We start from the raw sequence: 23,605 nt of genomic DNA on the forward strand, positions 1-23,605 counted from the left end.
GCGAAAGTCAGAAATCGAGTCCAATTGGGAAACAAAGAGTGGAGTTAAGGGTTTGCTTGCTAAGTTCTTAATGGAAAAGGCTCGATTACTACTAGAAAACAAAAGTTACCCAGCTTTTGAGGAGGTTGTGGCTCTTGTAATCAAAACAAAGTCTCATGCTTCCATCCTTTTTCTTTACTAACAGCACTGGAGCTCCCCACGGAGATACACTTGGTCTGACAAACTTCTTCTCGAGTAGCTCTTCTAACTGCTTCTTTAATTCTGCCAACTCCGATGCAGACATCCTGTACGGTGCCATAGATACAGGTCTGGTACCAGGTACAAGATTAATCCCGAATTCAACTTCTCTTTCCGGCGGTACATCTGGAATTTCATCAGGGAAACTTCAGGAAACTCACGCACTACCAGCAACTCATCAATGATAGCTTGATTCTCCATTGATAACGTTGCCATCAATGAGAACATCTTAACTTCTTCCTTCAGCAATTGTCGCAACTGCTTAGGCGACACTAAACTAGCTTCTTCCTCTTCAACGGTTTAAAACCTCACAGACTTGTTATAACAGTTAATATGAACATAGTTATACTCTAACCAGTTCATACCCAAAATTACATCCAACCCACTTAACGGCAGACAAACTAAGTCAACAGCAGAGTCCCTTCCGAAGATCGACAAAGGACATCTCAAACATACTAGGGAAGTAGTCACTGTCCCCTTAGCTGGAACCTCAACTACCATTTCGCCATTCATAGAAGACAACACAAGACCCAATCTTTCAACACAATCAGCAGCAATAAAACAGTGAGTAGCACCAGTATCAATAATAGTAATTAAAGGAGTACTATTTATGAAACATGTACCTCTGATAAGTCTGTCCTCATTTCCTGACGGATCACCAGCCAAAGCAAACACTTTTCCACTAGATTGTGCCTTCTTTGGTTTCTGACACTGACTCCCAATGTGTCCCTCTTCACCATAATTAAAACAGATCATCTCCTTGTGCTTGCAATCAGATATTGCATGCCCAGTCTTGCCACAACGGAAACACCTTTTAACATCATTGCAAACATTACTCTTGTGACCAGCTTGCCCACATTTGAAGCAAACAATACCAATAGGAGCACCTCCCCCACTAGTTCTCTGACTCGGAGTAGCTCTCTGTCTACCTCTACCAGCTGGAGCATCATACGGTTTACCACGGTTCTGTTGTTGCTTGCCTCTTTTCTCTTTAACAATTTTGTAATGAGCATCATTATCCTCTTCATAAATTCTGCAGCTGTCAACCAATTTAGAAAAGACACAGATCTGCTGGTACCCAATGGCTTTCTTGATCTCAGAGCGCAACCCATTCTCGAACTTGATGCACTTTGAAAATTCAGCACCAGCACCATCAAAATGCGGATAAAACTTAGCCAGCTCAACAAACTTTGCAGCATATTCAGTGACAGACATACTACCCTGTTTCAGCGAAAGGAATTCAATTTCTTTCTTACCCTGAACATCTTCAGGATAATACTTCCTCAGAAACTCCATACGGAACACAGCCCAAGTGATCTCTCCACCTACAGCCTCCAATCTCTGATGCGTTTCTAACCACCAGTCATCATCCTCGCTTGCCAGCATATGAGTTCCATACCAAACCTTCTGCGTTGGAGTGCAATCCATCACGCAAAAGATCCTCTCGATTTCTTTCAACCATTCTAATGCTCCATCAGGATCATGCTTGCCTTTGAACACTGGCGGATTCTCTCTCTGGAAGGTAGCCAAACTTCGGGATCTAGCGTCTCCACCAACATTCGGCTGATTCTCCATAGCATGAGCCATAGCCTCCAAAGCAGCAGCAATCGCAACATCGTTCCTTCCAGCCATTTCAACTAAGCACTATAACATAAACAATAGTCAGATAAGAATGATTAACAATACTAGATTGTCAACGACACGACAACTTGGCCGGACGAACCGACCTGCTCTGATACCACTAATGTAACACCCCAAATCTACCCAACGTTTATATAATTCAGAGTGCCAAAATTTCAACTTAAAACTTGAGGTATTACATCGTCACAACATATAGACAACAGTAAAATAACTTAATTGCAACAGATACATAGCACATACTAATTAGAAAGACTTAGGAACACATTAGTCTCTAATGATTCGTCTTCAATAAAATAAATGCAGCGGATATTCAATAAAATAAGCATAGCATCTTTTAAACAACTGAAAATTCACCAACAACTTATCCTAACAATAACTTTAATTCAACTAAAGGAAATAACAAAAATCAAAACAAGCGTTCATTTCCCCCCGAGTGCTACGTATCAGAGCGATGACACCAAAAAGCTACTAAATTCTTTACTCCTCGTTACCTGCACGTTACCAATATAAAGGCAACGGCGAAAACAAATAGAAAGGGTGAGATATCGAAAAATATAAGCGAGAGTATGATAATCAATATATTAGATAAAGAATCATACAATATTCACCGTTCCAACAACCACAACATAACAATCAACAAAACAACATAATCAATAGCAACAACTTTATAATGCAACTCAAAATGAGACTCGACTATGCACATGCATGTGGATCCATCGGAGTAAAACTCCCAACTTAAAATCATGCCAGGTTATCGAGGCATTCAATTAAGGCATAAGCCTTCAACTTTCAACTTTGCCAATCCAGGCCAACGTGGTGAGCATACACTCCAACTTAGAAAAATGCAAGGTATGCAACTTGATATGAATGGTATACAAAACAACATCAATAACAATTCAACTCATAACAACGTAATCAACTTCAACTTTCAACTTTGGCCATTTAAGCCTACAACTCAAAAATTGTCCATTTTAGGACAAAAATAACTTATTTCAACAGTACCTACAATTTCAGCATTCAGTATAGAATTCAACGAAACAACCAACATTAATTAACTACTCGTATTCACGAACTTCCCTGTAAAATTTCATCAAATTTTGGACAACTAAAAATACCGCTTAATTCGGCTAACTGTCTAATTTTGGGATTGTTTTGTTTCCTGCACTATTACTACTTAACTACAAAATTTTTGTCAATTTTATTCTACTAATATATTTTTTTTGTATTTACTCTACTATACTAGTCTTCACCATCTACTGTTAATTTCTAGTTGAGGCTAGATATAGCAATATTACATTGTCCTGCTATCTTCTGCTAAATTTTCATTACTAATATCAACTAATTATTAAACTACTCTACTATTTTGACTAAATTGGACTACTTAATTTACTTAAAACTCTACTAAATATATATAATATATATATATATATATATATATATATATATATATATATATATATATATATATATATATATATATATATATATATATATTGTAATTTAGTTAGACTACTTAATTAATTTCAATAATCATATTATAACTAAAATTATCAACAATTTAGTAAGGATGTATTATTACTCGCCAACACCAAATTGCTCTACTAACGACTCTAAGTATGTCAGAGTGACACAAAATAATTAAAATTATGATTCTTAATAACCCAACACAACTCTGACAACTCTATTGACAACTCTAATAACTCTATTGAAACCTCTAACAAAATTGAAATTAACTTAAATTAACTAAATAGTTCAAATATTATCTCTAACTCAAAACTCCTAAAATATAATATAAATAATATTAAATTATCACTATTTATTATTATCCATACTCATGAAAATATTATAGACTTGAAATATATTTTTTTGGTTTAACAAATGTGCTGCTACGGATGACACTACAATATGTAGTATTCCAATTATTTTCCAATACGACGCTACAGTATGCATAATCAATTTGTTATGCCGCTACACTACCCTAAATCTGCACAGCTTCATACATATATCACATTAGAGTTTTGAAAGAAAAACATTTATGCTACAGTTTCAATCTTGCAACACAGACAATAAATCAACCAATTTCTCAACATCAATTACACAACCAATTTTTATACAATCAATCCCCATATATCAATCATCATAAACCCAATTATAGAGTTAGAACCCCATCCTTACCTTTGGATTGAAGAGAGTTTGAAAATCGATCAAAAATTCGCAATCTTTGGACTTCAATTAGACACTGCCAACAACCCTTGTTCCCAATTTGATTTTTCCTCCTCTCTACTGTACGTGATGGCTTTTGTTTCTAATGTTACTACTTTTCTTCTAGTTCACCAAAACTAATAAAATAGTAAATGGGCCACTCAAGCTTATATTGGGTCCACTATCTATTACATCTAAAAATGCTATTTCACCTCTATACTTAATTCCACCAATTTAATTAATAATTCTAAAACTAATAATATATTTTAATATTATTTTTCTCCCGACTAATTTTACCCGACTATTAACTTAACCACTTAAACTATAATTTTGACATAACCAAGAATTAATCGGAAAAATACATTATAATATTTAATTAAAATATTTAATTAAATATGGGTGTTACAGATCACTCTAGGAAATCACCACTTAGATAACCTCTAAGTCTTCTAAAGTCTACTGATCTAACTGATCACTCTAGGAACCTTTTACAATCAATGTAAAATAAATGTTTACAAGAATATGAATTTGCTTCTAAGAAAGCTATAATCACAACTGTGATATTTCTCTTAAGTTCTAAGCTTAACACTCACTAAAATATTACAAGAGATGTGAGGTTGAAGATGAAGTTCGTGAGTTTTGATTTCAACAGCGTTTCAATATTTTTTTTGCAAGTGTTTGTTAGCTGCTTCTGATCAGAACTTCCATATTTATAGGCGTTTGAGAAGATGACCGTTGGGTTGCATTTGATGCATTGCGTGAATAGTACAACGCTGCATTTAATGTTTCACACTTTTGTCAACTACCTCGAGCCATGCTTTTGTTGCTTTTACTGACTTTGCCTTTTGTAGCTTCTGACGTTCCTTTTGTAAGTCAGAGATTAGACTTATTAGCCTGTCATCTTGTACTTGCTTCTGATCTCGGATTTGTGAATACAACGTTTGAATATCAGAGTCAATCAGCTTGGTGCAGAGCATCTTCTTGTCTTCAGACTTTTAAGTGCTTGAGCGTGATACCATGATCCGCTGTCGCGTGCGGGTCAAAAACGAGTTAATTTGCAAAAACTGTAGTAACGACGGTAACGGTAACTCGTGTATCGTCTCTCAAGGACTCTTGGGTTTTACTAACCGAAATCGAAATTGGGGGGGGGGGGGGGGGGTTGGTTTGGTCGAAAAAATGATTATCAAAAGTGATTATGAAAATAAGCTGTTTTGAAAAAGTGATTATGGAAATAAGCCAATCTACTGAATCAGTTCCTACTATCATCGATTATCATAATTTTAATTCCCTAAGCGGATTCTAATCCTATTTGGATGCAAACTCAATGACAAGCGCGGTGAGGTTTGCGAGATGTCGATCCTAATGTCCGAATTAAGCAAACGGGAAAAATTATCATGAATTAAGCAAACACGATCGATCAGACACGGTATGAATTAAGCAAACACAACGCGTCTATGTTAGGATCATACAATCAACCAAATTTAATCAATATATCTCATGTAATTGAATTAAGCAAACAAGAACACAAAATATAATCGAAAGGAATTAAATTAGAATTAACATTATAATAATCTCAAGTATTGGAACCTGAATTACAGTAGATCGACTCAAAAGCGATTAGTTCTCCATGAGTTCGTGCAAAACTTCCAAATCGTGAATAGTGTTTCGTGACGAACAGTAACAAGTGAATAGTGACGCGGCTGCTACCCTAAGGGAAAATACCACAACCCGTTTTACAATCCAACTGGGTCAAACATACGACCCAGGCCCAAAACCAATTGACCTAAAACTTAACTAAAACTAGTGCTGCAACTTCAACGAATTTTCTGGCCCTGCTACAGTCCGATTCTGACTTCGACTTCAACATAAGAATTGTAGCTCTTTCTCTTAGCTTTCCGTCGATTATTATAACGCCTCAATCGGACTCCTGGAACTCCAGATAAGATCGTTTCTGTGCAGACTGCTAATGCTGAAAAATTAAAACGAAAAACAATTAAGTGCAAAAATAAAATAAAATATAAAAACATATTAAAACATAAAAATAAATAAAACAAACCCAAGAAATGCTTGAGTACAAACATGGAAGAACGTGCATCAAAATGCACTGATCATACCATAAGAACTTCAGTGCTTCTGCTTCTGACTTCATGTTCTTCTGATGCTTCATAGACCATGTTCTGATTCTTGTTGACCATCTTCTGATGTCTTGCGAGAGCATGTTCTGATGTTGCAATCTTGAACCTTCTGAGTTAGTGCTTCTTAGCGCTGAATTGTGCATACTCTTTATATATTTCTTGAAATAGAAAATGCAAAGGATTAGAGTACCATATTGTCTTATACAAAATTCATATATATTGTTATCATCAAAACAAGAATATTGATCAGAACAAATCTTGTTCTAACAAGGATTACCCTAAAGGTGAGTGTGTGAACAAAAGTGGTTGATTTATCTAATCCTGAAAATTAGGGTTATTCTAGTTTGATTTTATCTTGCCATACAATCCTATTAACATACATCTAAACAACTTATTGCAGTTATAAGTGCGGAAAGTAAATGTGGAAAAGTAAATCTACGCTATTATAGGGCTTCGGGATGGAGGATACATAACCAAAAAACGGGGGAGTGCGAAAAGTGAATGTGTGGGAAAGTAAATTCTAATTACTATTACATCAAAAAGAATTTGCAACCTATACACCTTCTAGAATTTAAATAAAAATAACGAAAATTTAAACATACATGCAACAATCATTGGAGTTTGAGACGAGAAAGAAGATCCCTAGAAAATTAACGTTTTGAAAAATAGGTGAGAAATTAAGTCATTTTTGGATTTTTAAGCGAAAGCCTAATTTAAATTAAACCTAATTCTAAGTTAATTAATTAATCCTAATTACTAAGTTAATTAACCTACGGAAATTAAATCAAATTAACACCTAATTATCTAACCTAATTATAAATTAAATTAATTAATTAGGGAAATAAAAACTAGATTAGTTAAATAATTCAACCTAATTATCTAATTAACCGTCCTAATTGAAAAAAATTGCTAATTATTTAACCTAATAGCTAATTAAAAGTTAATTAATAAAGCAATTTAAAAAAGAAGTAAAGTTAATGGAAAGGCAAGAAAGGTTGAAAAATTTGAAAAAAGGAATGGGAATACTGGGACTTGAACTCAGAATTGCTAGGTTACCAACATATGCCCTTGCCATATGCGCTATAGAGCCTTAGTGATATTGAATCAGGATCGTCTAATAATATATGATCGGTCATCAGTGGAGCCCACGGATACCGCGCCCAACCAATCAGACTGAAGGGAATGTTTGACTCTTTGACCCACGAACCAAACCAACACACGTGCCGCCTCTCCCTTCATCGTCTTCATCCAACCTGCAAGCCAATTTTGTTACGAATTCCCTATGGTTTTGCTACGATTTCCGTGGTAGCCAAATAACCTGCAAATTACAAACCACAAAAAAGACCATAAACGAAATCAAAAACGACCCAGATCGACTGAATAGGCTGTCACGAGTCGAATGGTGCGATTATCCTGATCAAAAATCGCATGTAGGCATGAAAATGAAGGTGCACTTCGTTAGTGCCCTAACAATGATGTGTCGCGCTGTAGACGGTAAATCTACGACTCAAAGGTTTTATCCTGTCTTAATCATCATCAAGAACACGTTAGAAGTTTCAATTTGCGTTAAAACATAACAAAAATCAAAATACACAAAAAAAACTCATGGATGAAGATACTTCTCATGGCGAGTTAGTTATCGATGTCTTAGAGCGTGTCTACTCACCTGGACGTACCTTTTGATGTCTTGGGAAGAGATTGGAGTGGTTGGTTTGTTCTGAGATTGGCTTGAATTGAAAATCAACTATGCCCTAGCTCTTGATGATTTTTGTTCTTCGAAGCCTTGTTTTCTTTCACCCAAAAATCTTCCTCTAGAATTTTTCGTCCCCTTCTTGCTTGGAGTCCTTAGCATATATAGGAGATTGAATTAGGTAAAAAAACTCAATCAAATCTTCATAATTTTTTAGATTGATATTTGATTTTCAATCATATGCAAACTTTCTAAATTGGCTTCAAATCTTGCTCATCTCTCTCCAATGTCTCTAGCCACGAATTCAGACCATATATTTGACCTATTGGATAGTTGCAACTGATTGGAAAACCAAATTTTGGATTTAAAACAAATTATTCATATTTTATATGATTTATTAATGTTTAAATGAATTAAAATTCAAATAAATAAAATAAATACTATAAAAATAAAATAATTAGTTTAGAAGTTACTATAAAGCCCATAGACACGTTTGAAATCTATATCTTAGGCTCATTGATCCAAAAAGTCCATTTTGCTCACTGTAATACGGTGAACTGACTTTTTAATAATCGAAATGTCGCGGTTAAGCATGAGTCGCCACCGACTTTTATTTTATCCAAACAAATTCAGAAAGGCAAAAAGAAACAGAAAAAAACCTTTAAAGAGATCTAAGTTCGGGGGGTAATTTATGCACAGGGAAGGTGTAAGGCACCCTTTGCATCCATGGTTTTCCATGGGCTCTTAATTGCTTTGCTTGCTCGTTTGTTTTTAGAAAAAAGTAGATGAAAGAAAAAAGTGGACTTTAGCTCGTAAATGAGCGTAGCCAGTTTTTGAAGAATTGTGAGAAAGAATATTAAAGATGAGCATTGCAAGGCAATTAGGGGCAATTACCTTAAACTCAGATGATAGGTCACTTTTTAGCCTTTCAGAATGAAAGGGTCTATCCTTGCCATAAGAGGGCAGGAAGCCTTTCGTTTGGAGGTTGAAGGGTCGTCGAAGCATCCTTTACCATAAGACTGTCCCATGCCATAGAAGGGCAGGTAGTCTAAGGTAAGGATCAGAATAAGCCTTTTCGTAGGCAGCCAGAAGATACCTCAGCCTTTTTCGTAGGCAACTTCCGAGGGTCGAGGTCATATTTGTGTATCGAAGGCAGCATCATTTAGGGTCGCATGACCTTTAGTTATCGAGGCAGCATGGCTGAGGTATCCTCATATTCGAGGGACATGGCTTATTCTGCAAAACACAAAGGCAACAGGCAACAAGGCAACAGAGAGGTTACCCCAAAAGGGTGCGTGTGTGCAACAATCACGTGGTTAATTTCAATATATTATCTTGTAAATTAGTGATTCTAGGTTAATTACAATCTTGCACTCCCTAAATTACTAACCACGCAAATATAACAAAATACGGGGGCGGGAAATTGTAACCAGCGGATCCCTTAATCAGGGTTTGACATAAGTAATAATAAAGCAGGAAAACAGGGTTTAGGGTTACCAAACTTGTAGCTTTGGCGATCGACAAACCCTGAAAATGCAAATAGACAAAAATAGGGTGAGTGTATGGCTAATTCAAAGGCGAACGGGATTGACCCTAAACTAAAGAATAAATAAATATATATAAAAAATAATTAAATAGGTAAGGGTACTTAGCTCGGATTTGATCTGATATGGTTGATAGGACGCTTTAAGGTTAACCCTGAAAAGGGACAAGGCAGAAGAAGATGAAGGCGAAACAAACCCTAATTTAAAATATAAATCAAATATAATTTAAATTAAATTAAATTAAATTAATTAACTTCGTATTTTACGTGGCGCATAGTCGGAGTGTACTTGACGAGTAACCCTGAAAAGGCACATAAAAGAAATAGAAAATTTTTAGTGTAGGTGTGATCTTCGTAAACCCTGATTAGGGTACGAAATAAATAATCAATTTAATTAATTATTGGTTTTTCAACCTAATTAATTAAATCGATGAAAAAATAAATTTTGATTAAATATATGACCTTACCGTAAATTTTTTTATCAATTAATAAAATATTTGTAATCAACTAAATAATTAAACAACTAAATTATTCTTAACCAAATAAATAAAAAAAACAATAACTAAATTAAATTGATTAACTTAACATTACTAAAATAAAGATTTTATATAAAAAAAAGAAATTTACAAGAAGTTTGGCTTAAAGAACAAAAGAGATTTTATTAAATAGGCCAAATAAATAACAATTAAAAAAAATAAAGCATTTAGAAACTCAGCTTATGTTTCAGTGTGATGCTGATCTGAAAGCCTATCATGGTGGGGTGTCATCTGGAGCGTTAGATCAAGCCACGTGAAGATCTGACGGCGGAGAAAGGGATGTGCGCCATGCGTATACACAAAGGGGGAGCACTGGATTAACCTGCAAGGTTTTACAAAATAAAATCTTGAAATAATGCAAGAGGCAGGGATCGAACCCCTGCCCTTGCGTATCAGTGACTTTGGACGAACACTCTTGCCACCACACCAACTTTTGCTCGCTGATAGTATTGCAACATACAAACCATTTGAAACAAAAACGAATAGGATTTTGAATTGAAAAGCAACGCGCCTTCTTCCCCTTCCCTGTTCGTACGAAGCTTCAACCTCCAATGGAACCTGTAATCCTTGACATACGACTGAACACAACAAATAAACATAAAAACTTAACATAATTCGATTAGAAATCACGCTCTGAGCACGATAGTATCCATGGTTTTCCCGGATTTTGCTTGGAACTAAAATCCCCTTTTTATGACCTCCGTGACCTAACAATGGCGGATTCTTGTATCTACGCCTAAAACAAAATTAAACTATGCAGAAAGTTTCCATACATCATGATGAATGCAAATATGTAATTGGATTTTGTTAGATACGCATGAAAAATCAAAATCGAGTTTGAAGAAAGGATACCAAACCGTGAATGTATATGCTCCAACTCCGATCGTTTTAGGCCTAGATAATGATTGGGAATCGATCAAGAGTGTCCCAGGAACTGGTCTGAACCTCCAAAGGTCTCTGAATCACCTCCAAAAACCTCAAACCGAAATCTTGATTTCTTGAACTTTTTGAGCTTTTTTCCTTTCTTTTTTTTTTTGACGCTATACTGTGGTTATTGTGCCGCACAATTTTTTTTGTCCCATCCCCTTTTCTGTTGAAGTTGTTGTTATTTTATAGTGTTAATTTAGGTCTTGATGATTTAATGTTGATTGGAGATTTGAGGATGATTGAAGATCTTTATTCTTGGAATGATATTATTAGATTGGAATTGAAATTAAACTTGGACATTTTTTACTGCGTAATCTTGGATTCACAGCGTATCTGCAAGTTTGAGAGTGAAAAGATTTGATGAATATTTTTCTTATAACAACAGTATAACATACCAAGAAAAACTATATTTTATATAAAAAAAACTTAAAACTTCACTACTTAAGAGAAAACTTATATTTTTTTATTTTTTTATTTTTTATAATAATAATAGGATCTAAAATTTCTAGAAAAATAATTAAAACTAAAAATACTAAGAAACCAAATTTAAAACAAAATGAAGTGACTAAAATTAACTTAAAAATCTAAAATACTAAACTATAAAAATTTTAAAAAAAAATAATAATAATAACAACGAGAGAAAAAAAAGTGAAAAGACAAAAATGTCAATATAAAAGAGGTGGTGGGATTCGAACTCAATCCTCTTCACACATAGGCAACTCCTTATACCCAACTCATTATCCGCTAGGCCATTGCGCTTGTTTGAAATAACATGACATTGGCAGATATATAAGGGCAAATTTTGGGGTATGACACTCACATTCACTTTTGTGCATTTCTCCAAAATTTCCCAACTTTAGAAAACCATAATTCCCTCAATATTTATCATATGAAGGTGTTCTAGGACTTTTTGGAAAGCCCAAGATGTCCTCTACAAGCCACTCTAGAAACGTTTTTGCATTTGGAGTTTTTATCTTAATGATATTGGCTTTGACAAAAAAGAGCTTTTGGTGGACTTATAAAAGGACTTGTAATGTTTTGGCTCATATCTTCCAAATGAAGCATTTTGGCCTTGCTCTATGAGAGACAAAGTTGTAGAGAATTAAATTTCCTTTAAAAGGAGCTTTGGTTGGAAAATTTCTGATGAACCATGTGAAAGTTATGGCTGGTCAAAGTTGAGTTGACTTTTAGTTCAAAAACCCTAATTTAGAAACTTTGAGTTTTGGTGATCTTGGAGCTTTTCTTGATGAATCATGGTAAACCCTTGATCAAATGATGAATATAACCTCAAAATGTTGATGTTGACCAAAAATTAGAAGTTTTGACTGTAAGTTGACCATAGTTGACTTTTAACCTAGCATAGTCGACTGTTGATCATTTGGGCATTTGACTGAGCAATATTGTACTGTAAGGCTTGAAACTTGGTATGAGAATACTTTGATTTACCTGGGATACATGGAGTCCACTTGAGGTATCAGAAGTCTCATTTCCCTGAAAAGAAATAAAACCCTAGTTAGAGACTCATTGCTTTGGAGAAAAATAGGTGTGCTTAATCCTTGTGTGGCCTTGAGCAGCTGGAGATCATATGAGTCTGAGGAGACTGGTAGAGCAAAAATATCTTGAAATATGAAGGGAAAATTTTGGGGTATGACACCATCTCCACAAGGGGTTTAAATGGACAAGACCAAGGTTCAGACAGTCCTTGATTGGTTGACTTCTACAAATCTTAAACTATTACGTGGTTTCTTGGGACTCTCCGGCTACTACAGAAGGTTTCTGCGCCATTATGCAACAATAGCTGCCCCATTAACTGAACTTTTGAAGAAGGATCCGTTTATCTAGAGTCCTTCTGTAACTAAAACCTTACAAGTTCTTAAGCTAGCCATCACAACTGCACCAGTGCTAGCTCTCCCAGACTTCTCTAAGCCTTTTATTATGGAGACAGACGCATTTGGTACAGACATTGGCGCAATCCTCAGTCAATATAAACACCCAATTGCTTACTTCTCAAAGAAATTAAACCCATCTTTGCAAAGTAAGTCTACCTATGTGAGAGAACTATATGCAGTAACTGAAGCTATGGCCAAATTCCGACACTGATCAAAAGAGTTTGAAGGCCTTGAAGAATCAAACAATTCAGAGGCCTGAGCAGCAAAAGTGGCTTCACAAATTCTTGGGTTTTGATTTTTAAATAGAGTACAAACCAGGAAAAGACAATGTGGAAGCAAATGCACTTTCTCGTTCATTCCTTGCTATCTCCAGACCTGTCAACCCACTGATGCCTCTAATTGAAGATGCTGTGAACGAATACCTGCACTTGTCCTCCATCAAGAACTAGTGTCTGGAAAAATCATGCACGGACCCGTACTTTTCTGTCCATAACGGTGTCTTATACTGGAAACAGCGAGTCATGGTACCTCCTAAACCATAGTTGATTCAAACCATCTTGGAAGAATTCCACTCCTCCATGCTTGGTGGACATTCTGGAGTGGCACACACCAAAGCCTAAATCACTTCTCAATTTACATGGCCTTCCATGCCCGGAGATATCTGCTTGTTTATCTCACAATGTTTGGTCTCTCAACAAGCTAAATCCTCTATTGCTGCCCCTGCTGGACTACTACAACCTCTACCAATTCCAGCTCAAATTTGGGAGGACCTTTCTATGGACTTCATCATGGGTCTACCCCCTTCCAATGGTTTCACTGTGATTATGGTTGTGGTGGACAGACTATCTAAATACAACCATTTTACCCCTCCAAAGGCATATTTCAACAGTCTCAAAGTTGCTGAGGCATTTCTGCACAATGTAGTTAAGCTACATGGGTTTCCCCGCATCTTGGTGTCTGATCGTGATAAGGTTTTCACTAGTTCTTTTTGAAAACATTTGTTCAAATTAAGTGGAACCACTCTCGCCATGAGTTCAACCTACCATCTGTAGTCTGACGACCAAACTGAAGTTGTCAATAAGTGCTTGGAACTCTATCTGCGTTGCTTTACTGGACAAGTCCCTAACTAGTGGTCGAAACTCCTGGACTGGTCTGAATTTTGGTACTATACTTCATTTCACTGCAGCATTGATATGACCCCATTCAAAGTTGTCAATGGGCGTGAGCCCCCTCTCTTGATCAAGTATGATCAAACACTACCAGTTTCTCCCTCCTTGTAAACACTACTAACTGAACGTGATCTTACTCTTCAACTTTTAAAAGATAACTTGAACCATGCCCAACAGGTAATGAAGAAGTACGCAGATGCTAAGCGAAGATTTGTTGAGTTTCAGATAGGGGACATGGTGTTGGTAAAGCTGCAACTATACCATCAACATTCAGTGGCACTACATCGCAATCAGAAATTGGGCATGCGCTACTTTGGACCCTTTCCGTTCATAGAGAAAATTGGAAAAGTTGCATATAAAGTCTTACCATGCAGTACTTTCCACTTACACTGCTCACCATAGAGACAGGCCCTTTGCTGATTCTAGAGGAGATATTAGAGTCACGAGTAGTGTTGCAACGAGGACAAGAAATTCAACAAGTGTTGGTCAAATGGATAAATTCACTACATTATAATGGTTCATGGGATAACTGGGATGATTTTAAAGAAAAATTTCCCAACTCTCTCCTTGAGGACTAAGTGACTTTTGATGGAGGGGGTAATGTTATGCATAAGGGAAAAGAGGACAATTCCATGATGGAATCAGACGTGGGACAATTGGTAAATGATCTTAACTTCCAGGAACCTAGAAATGGAACCAAAGCCAAATTTCCTAACAAAAACTATGGGGAGGTTTACATTAAATAGGATGAAAGTGGTAGTAATGGGGTGTGGGATATTATACGTAAAACCGTCTCTCTTCTCCCTCAGAGCTTTTAAGCTTTATCTTATTCTAGTAATATTTCCCTTTTGGTTTGAGACCATTTCTTATGTACTGAATTATTCTTGTACTGGTACTATTGAATTGAAAATCTAGTGCAATTTCAAACCCTTATTCTATAAACTTCCATCTGTTGTGTGGAACCATTACAGAGTCTCGCTGATTTGAGAATTACTTACCCTGTTGAGATTGTTCCAAACCCAACCAAAGAAATTTCGCTTCCCATTATCTCTGGAGAACTCTTCTCCCCTATTGTTAAGGCCCCATATTTTTCATCTATAAGGGGGAAGAAATTGATGTCTACTTCCAAACAAACCATCTTTATTTATCTCTTCAGACAAATTCTCTGGGGGTTCAATCTTGTGTTGTGAAACAATTTCTGATGTGGATGTTAACATGGGAATTGCGCGTTTTTGGGAGCAGGAAAACCATTCAAAGGCTGTGGCAGCATGAAAGATGGCGTTGGAGATTGGAATTAGGGGTGGAGAAGATGAATGTGTTTATATCAGGGATATCTTAAGGCTAGAGAAGAAGGAGCAATACCATAACAAATTGAAGGATGCCACCTCTTCAAAGTTTAAATGAATTTAATTTCATTAAATATCATAGGGAGGGAATAGGTTAAAGAGGAAGGAGATTAGTAAACTACTGGAATCAGATAACATTGATATATGTTTAATTCAAGAAATGAAATAATCTCAAATATCTGAAGCTTTTGCTCATTCTATTTGGGGCAAAAGGGAAATAGAGTGGTCATTCAAGAAGGCGGAAGGGAGTACTGGAGGTATGATTCTTTGTTGGAAACCAAATATTTTCTAGGTTCTTCGTAGCTTTCAAGGTGCATGGTTCGTGGGAATTCAAATTCGATGGGGAAGTTTGCTGTTATATATAGCATTTATATATTTCTCTTGCTTCATAGAAGATAAGAGGTGTCTTTAGGCTGAGATTCTAAGGTGGAAATCGATTTTTTCTAGAGGGGTTGTGGTGCTTGGACGGAGATTTCAATGTGATTAAGAAGGCTAATGAAAGGGAGGGGAGGAATGCGAGGATCAATTCTTTGGAAATGGCAGAGTTTGGAGCATTCATTTATGAGATGGAGTTGGTCGATCTGCTTGCAGTAGGAAGCAATATACATGATTTAACGCTTCAGGTACCTCTATGAGCAGGTTAGATCATTTCCTTCTGTCTGAAGCTTTAATTGGTGTTTAGGATCTGAAGATGCAGAAGGTGGGGGACAAATCATTTTCAGATCACTATTCACTATTTCTTAAGAAAATAAAATGAATTGGGATCGAAAACCTTTTAAGTTCTATAATTCTTGGATGAACCACGAATAGAGTATTTCTTTTGTTGAATCGGTTTGGAAGTCTCTGAATATTAGTGGTAAGAAGGTGCTTATCTTTAAGAAGAAATTGAAATTGTTGAAGTCTGAGCTAAAGCAATGGAATAGAGAGGAATCGACATTTTAGATTTGAATATAGTAGAGGCCATCAAAGAAATAAATACGCTGGATCAAGTTGTTGCGGAGGAGGGATATCGAGGGGAAGAAGAGGTGGTGAGAAAAAGGTCAGAAGCCCAATTGTCTTACTGGGATGAGCAAAATAGGTGTGAAGAGTTTCTCAGGCTGAAATCGAAAAGTGCTTGGCTAAAATATGGGGATTGCAAATTAAAATATTTTCATTCGACTATGAACTTCAAGTGCAGGAGGAATGGCATCTTGGCATTAAGAGATAGGGATAATTTGATTGAGGATGTGGAAGGGGTTAAAACATTGGTCTACAACCATTTCAGAATTAGTTATCACGAGTCAAATAATAGAAGGCATATATTGAAAGGGGTGGGTTTTAAGTACTTAATAGTGGAGGAGAGTGCAAATCTTGAAGATCCGTTTTCAATCGAGGAAGTTAAAGAAGTTTTATGGGCAGCGAGCTTGGATAAGAGTCCGGGTCCAGACAGTTTTACAATGAATTTTTTTCAAAGCAGTTTCAGGCATAATCAAAGAAGATTTATTTTCTTGTATAAATGAGTTTTTTCATGCATGTTTCATGCCAAAAGCTTTTTTGGCTTCCTTCTTGACTATCATTCCAAAAAATTCTAATCCGCAAGGGCTGCATGAATACAGGCCAATTTGTTTAATTGGTAGTTTCTATAGAATAATTTTAAAGTTGCTTGCAGGTAGATTGGAAAAGGTTATTAATGGTCTGATTTCGAGTAATCAAACGGTGTTCATCCCTAAATAGATATATGCTGGATGGTGTGCTAGTTATTAATGAACTAATGGATTATGCTCAAAGACATAAGAAAAGTCTTTTTATGTTTAAAGTAGGCTTCAAGAAGGCGTTCGATTCGGTAGCTTGGGATTATATGTTTTTTGTGCTAACAAAGATGAACTTTGATTCTAAATAGATTAAATGGCTCAAAGGATGGAAAGAGGTTTGCGTGAAGGTGATCCTCTTTCGCCTCTAATTTTTATCATTGCAATAGAAGGTTTTGCTGGTTTGATGAAGAATGCAATTGCTAGTTCAGTGTTTCATCCATTCAAACTTTCAAAAGAGCTTAAGTTCGGCTTGTTATAGTTTGCCGATGATACGGTGATTTTAGGGCATGCAAACCCTGATAACATCATGGTTGTAAAGGCTCTGCTTCGCGGTTTTGAATTGGGTTTCAGAATGAGAGTGAATTTTCATTAGAGAAAATTTTTTGGAGGAAAATTTTCTAAATTAGGCTTATGCTTTTCTTTCTTACCCTATAGCCTGAATTCCTTTTGTTTTTCTAGGTATTCAAATCGTTGCAAACCCGAGAAGGAAGATCATTTAGGATCCTATACTATTGAAGCTCAGGAGTAAGATTTCTTTGTCGAGAGGGAAACCTATCTCATTTGGTGGGCGCTTGATATTGATTAATGCGGTTCTCAATTTTGTATCGTTATTTTTCTTCTCTTTTTTCGTGCTCCAAAAGATGTTATACAGGAAATTATAAAGATACAGAGGGCTTTTCTTGGGACAGGGGAGGATCATAAGCATAAGATTAACTGGGTTTCACGGGCGGACATTTGTAAATCCAAATCAGAAGAGAGATTGGGGATAAAAGATTGTAAAGTATTCAATACGGCGTTGTTGGCTTAATGGGCTTGGAAGCTATATTTGAATAATTCAGTTGCAGGGGCTTCTATACTTTCTTTCCGATATGGAAATATCAAAAATATTCTGCTTGAGCCTTTCCGGTTCTCTACTCCGTTGGCAAAATCATCCTTATGGTGGATAGATTTGAAGGATATTGTGGGTAGTTGGGGAGCGGACGAGAATTAGTTCGGTAAAAGTAATTCTTCTAAATTGGGTAATGAAAATTTGATAGATTTCTGGAATTATTATTGGGTTGTTATGCAACCTTTGAAAGTTACATTCCCATCTCTGTTAGTGGCTGTTCAGAATGCTTCTAGCGTAATTTCATCAGTTTATTGGGTTAAGGGTAAATGATAATGGTGTTTGAACATCGGGGTTGAATTGTTGTTGCCAACGGATTCCGATGATTTGAGTCAATTGATGAACACCCTGACAGATATTCAGCCTATTTCCAACAATACAGACTCTTTTATTTGGTGAAGAGATCCACTCAGTTTTACGGTTAGAGGGACATATTTATGGTTTGTAACACCCCTTTCTATAACCCCAAAGATATAACATATAATCAGATTAAATTAACATGCATACATACAAATGGTGTCACATCGACGTTCCCAAAATCTAAAAGCTTTCAAGAACCAACAAAATAATATCTCGAACACAGATATACCTGGTCATAAATACATAACACATATTGAACATTACGTTTCTTAACAAATACATATCACAGCAGAAATAACAAATACTCATGTATTAACAATGATCATATCCCATACTATGATCATGTCTCCATATCCTCATCAATTAAACATAACATAAACAAATTCAAAGATACTAGGCACTAAGGCCATTCAACAACCATTAACATCTCAAAAATATATGATCCATAAGGAAAACATCATAATACATCTCAACAAATAAAACATGAGTTCAACACATAACAACCCCCAAGTGTTACATGACCAGAGCATTGACTCACTACCTAATCAAATGGAAAAGACCAAACTAGGCTTCTTCCCTATCCTCGTGTAGAGCACCACTATCTTTGGTACCTAAGCAATATCGCATAGAACATCATTCCAACAGAAGGGTGAGAATTCACATCATCATAGAAATATGTAAAAATAAGCGATGCATAGCATACATATATAAGAATTCATCACACCTTGCATAATCATGTAAATAGCATTTTCTCAAGTCTATTTCACATATTCAATTATACAACAAATCTCCAAGGATTAATCACCGAAAGAATCCAAACACAATTATCACAAGTTCATATCATCACATAGCATCCACAAACATAATGTATGTGACTCGAAGACAACAAATGGAACTCATGCATGTGGTACCAACTCTGTTATCCTTTTCGGACATATCGAGTCCATCTCCCAGACAGATAACCTGCAAAAAGCCCGTTCTCTAAGATTTCAAGCCCCCTCTCTGAGCTTGGAACAAGTCATTAGTCTTCGCGAGAGGTAGAACCCATTGCCTCTTGACACAAATGATGCATGTTCAACTCAACAACAACATATGAAAATTAAGACTGTAATACGGTGAACTGACTTTTTAATCGAAATGTCGCGGTTAAGCATGAGTCGCCACCGACTTTTATTTTATCCAAACAAGTTAGAAAGGCTAAAAGAACAGGAAAAACCTTTTAAATAGAAACTGAGTTCGGGGGGTAATTATGCAAAGGGAAGGTGTAAGGCACCCTTTGCATCCATGGTTTTCCATGGGCTCTTAATTGCTTTGCTCTTTTTTTTTGAAAAGAAATGTAGAAGAAAAGAATATGGACTTTAGCTCGTAAATGAGCGTAGCCATTTTGAAGATTTATGAGAAAGAATATGAGAAAACAGTTTTAGCCAGAGCAAGGCAATTAGGAGCAGTTACCTTAAAGTTAGATGATAGGTTTCTTTTAGCCTTTCAGGATGAAAGGATCTATCCATGCCATGAGAGGGCAGGAAGCCTTTCGTTTGGATGTAAACGGGTCATCGCATCATCGTTCGCCATAAGACTGACCCATGCCATAGAGAGGCAGGTAGTCTAAGGGAAGGATCAGAATAGCCTTTTCGCAGGCAGCCAGAGGATACCTCAACCTTTCGTAGGAAACTTTCGAGGGTCAAAGTCATATTCGTGTACCGACAGCAGCATCATTTTAGGGACTTATGACTTTTATTTGTATCGAGGCAACAGAGTTAAGGTATCCTCGAATTCGAGGGACATGGCTATTTTGCAAAAAATACACAAGGCAACAAGGCAACAAGGCAACAGGCAACAAGGTAACAGAGAGGTTACCCCAAAAGAGTGCGTGGATGCAGCAATCACGTGATTATATTCAATTATATTATCTTGTAATTAGGTGATTCTAATTCAATTCAGAGTTGCACTCCCTAAAATTACTAACCACAGCAATTAATATTAGCAATTAAAGTAACAGTAACGGGGAAGGGAAATTGCAACCAGCGGAGGAGAGGGGAATTGAAACCAGCGGGATGAATAAGCAATAGGTTTGACACAAATAATAATTGAAATCAGGGTTTAGGGTTACCGACTATTGGTAGCTTTGACGGTTGACAAACCCTGAAAAGGTGGGAAAAATAGCAAAAGGTAGGGTGAGTGCATTATCAGTCCATATTGCAATTAGGGTTAACCCTAATTTAACAAATAAAGAGGTAAAAGGAATTAAGATAAATAAATACTTGGCTTCGATTGATGAAAGTTGATAGTTGGAGGTTGTCTCGAACATTGACTCTGATCATCTGAGAATTGACAGAAAAAATAAAATACAGTGAGTGTATGAAAGTTCTTTGATAATTAAGGATAACCCTAATTATATTAACTAAAAGAGGCAAAAGAAAGAAAGAAAACATGGAAGAGACTTAGCTTTTTGATTTGATCTGATATGGTTGGCAGTCGGAGGCAAAATCCTGTTGCTAACCCTGAAAAAGTTTGACAAAAGGCAAAGGAAAAAACAGGAAAGAAAGTGAGTGTAGGAAGAGTCCACTGACTTTTGAGGATGAAACCCTAATGATATTTTATAAGGCCAACACATATTTAAATAAAATAATAGAGTCGGGACTTAGCTTCATAATGGGCGTGGCGCGTGATCGGAAGGTATCTGAAAATAACCCTGAAAAGAGTACACAAAGAAATATTTTTAGTGTAGGCAAGATCTAAGACAAACCTCACAACCCTTCGTCAAGGCACAAGTTAACCCTGATTAATAAAATAATAATAAACTGATGGAAATAATATCAAAGCTACGGAGAAGAATCGAGAGTTCGAATCAAAATATCAATTAAATAATTATTGGATGTAATCCTAATTATTTAATTGATAAAAGGTTTATCGGAAAGCAATATCGAATTTTAAATAATAATAAAACAATTAAGAAAAATATGAAAACTCGAACTTTCGATAAAATCAATAATTATAATTGGTTATAAAAAAGTTATATATATAAACAAATAATTAAAATAGTAATGAAACAAAAATAAAAGAGATAAATAATAAACAATTAAAAATAAGTAAAGATTTAGAAAAAGACATAGCTGGGATTGGGTGTGGCTGCGTCCTGATCGTTCACCATTGACAAACGTCTCCTGAGCCCTTGGATTAGTCCTCTTGTGAATCTGGCGATGCACGTCTGAGGATGCATGGTAGTCAATCAGGGGCGCATTGCATTGAATCTGCGCATGAGGATTATCAAAGAAAAATAGAGAAAAATGGGTGTCAGTAGTGAGGATCGATCCCAGGTCCTTCACTTTGCCAACATCGCTCCTTGCCATCTGCACCAGACTTGATTACTTGAAACTATAGTGCATCCATAACATTATAATGCAACACGTTTTAGCAAGTTTAAAAAAAAGGTCGCGCCCTGCAGGCTTCTTCCTCTTCCTTGGAATGCTTGTAATGGAGAACGTTTTTTTTGGCCACGGTTTGGTAGCGTGGCCGTAGACACCAATTTCCAAAACCTGCAGAAGAATATCAAACAATACCAAACAATAGCATAAATCGATCGCACACTAACTCACGAACCCCATAGAATCGTTAATCTGACCCGAAACCATCTAGAATCCTAATTCCCCAAATTCATAACCTCAAACCCTAACCATGGCAGTCATTGATTTCGGTACAAAAACCTGCAATTAACGATTCAAACAGCATCGAAACAATAACAGGAACATATGTGTATGCTTAAATCTCATTCAAATAGCATAATTTAATGGATATGGATTATTCAAAATCGAGCAAATCGTGAATGCCTGCAAGATGAGTACGCGTGCGTGAGTTCTTGGGAGATGATGCAGGTAGCTTTAGAGAGTTCCGAAAAAGCCTCTTGGATCCTTAGAATTGTTTGAATTGATTGAATTCCAGGTTGGTGAGTTCTTGGAGATGATGCAGGTTTCCCAATTTCGTCTAGGTACCTCTGGCCGCGAATTTTCGTTCCCAAAAAAAACCTCTGCAATCCTTTTTTATTTTTTTTTGTGGCATTTGAGAATCATGTATTTATAAGATATTGATTTAGGTTAACAAAACTAAACCAAATCTATATAATTTTCATGATTGAGGTTTGATTTGAGATTCATATGAAATTTGCTATTTTGGTCTCAATCAAATCTTCATTCAATTTCACACGCTTCATTTGCTGTCCAAGGCCAAATCTTTAGCTTTTAGAAGCATTTGAGATAACATTTATGATTTAATCCTTTTATTTTATATTTTTAATAATTTATTTAAGGTTTACATGAATAAAATTCCAATAAACCTAAATAAATATCATAAAAATAACATAATGGATATAAAGAATTATTTTGATATCATGGGCTTGTTTAGAAGCCAAATGATGGGCCCCTTAGTCACAAAATATCAAATTTACTCAAATTGACTTTCCATTTATTTTCTCAAAATTACTCATCTTGTGCAAGCCATAACTTTCTCAATTTTTATTGTATGGAAGTGTTCTTGTGCTTTGTACTTTGACTTGAGTTTGAACAAAAGAAATAGTATGGGCAAATTTTGGGGTATGACAAAGACCATCTCTCAATCTTAATAATATACACATACCACGATAATCCATCTCATATGAATTTATCCACCAAAATGTTGCACAACATGCATCAAGTAATCATCCACAATAAGGTATATTAAAATAGCATGTATTCATTTGCACACAATCATGAATCATATATAATAGGGTTAATAGTAATTCACCCCCCTGTAATGTTAGCGAATTTTTCTTTTCCCCCCTCCCTACCTTTTGGAAACGGTGGGGGGGGGGGGGGGGTAAACCGAAACACATAGTATTCACATTCCATCAAGCCATAACACATATTCACATGTATACATGTTATTATACAACCACCTCATAATAAAGTCATCAAGTGCCAACAATTCTAGTTCTAACATGAAGATAATTTCATTATCTTCCTAATGCTTCGAACGACTCATAAAACGGAATTACGGATCAAAAGTTATACCCTTTGGAAAATCACAAATCTGGCGATTTCGCCCGGCGAAATCATTCACTCGCCCGGCGACTAACTCTAGAAACTTGGCCACATTTTGACCTCGCTTGCCCGTTTGATTCGACCGGCGGATCCCACACGCGAGCACTCACCCGACGACTACAAAGGCTCGCCCGACGAATCACACCAGAAACAGAAAAATATTGTGCATTTTTCAGCACTTC

The 23,605-nt window shown here is 36.1% G+C and overlaps 1 protein-coding gene across 1 annotated transcript; it reads right to left on the minus strand.

The window, feature by feature from the left end:
- Positions 1-537: 537 nt before the first annotated feature.
- LOC131649018 (uncharacterized) lies at positions 538-12,875 on the minus strand. The gene is made up of 3 exons (XM_058918765.1): positions 12,774-12,875; positions 890-1,881; positions 538-772 (listed from the first exon to the last, which is right to left on the minus strand). The coding sequence occupies exons 1-3, from the start codon at positions 12,873-12,875 to the stop codon at positions 538-540; spliced, it is 1,329 nt and encodes a 442-aa protein (XP_058774748.1).
- Between the last annotated feature and the right edge of the window lie 10,730 nt (positions 12,876-23,605).

Source organism: Vicia villosa, linkage group LG2 (assembly GCF_029867415.1).
Source record: "Vicia villosa cultivar HV-30 ecotype Madison, WI linkage group LG2, Vvil1.0, whole genome shotgun sequence".
NCBI lineage: Eukaryota > Viridiplantae > Streptophyta > Magnoliopsida > Fabales > Fabaceae > Vicia > Vicia villosa.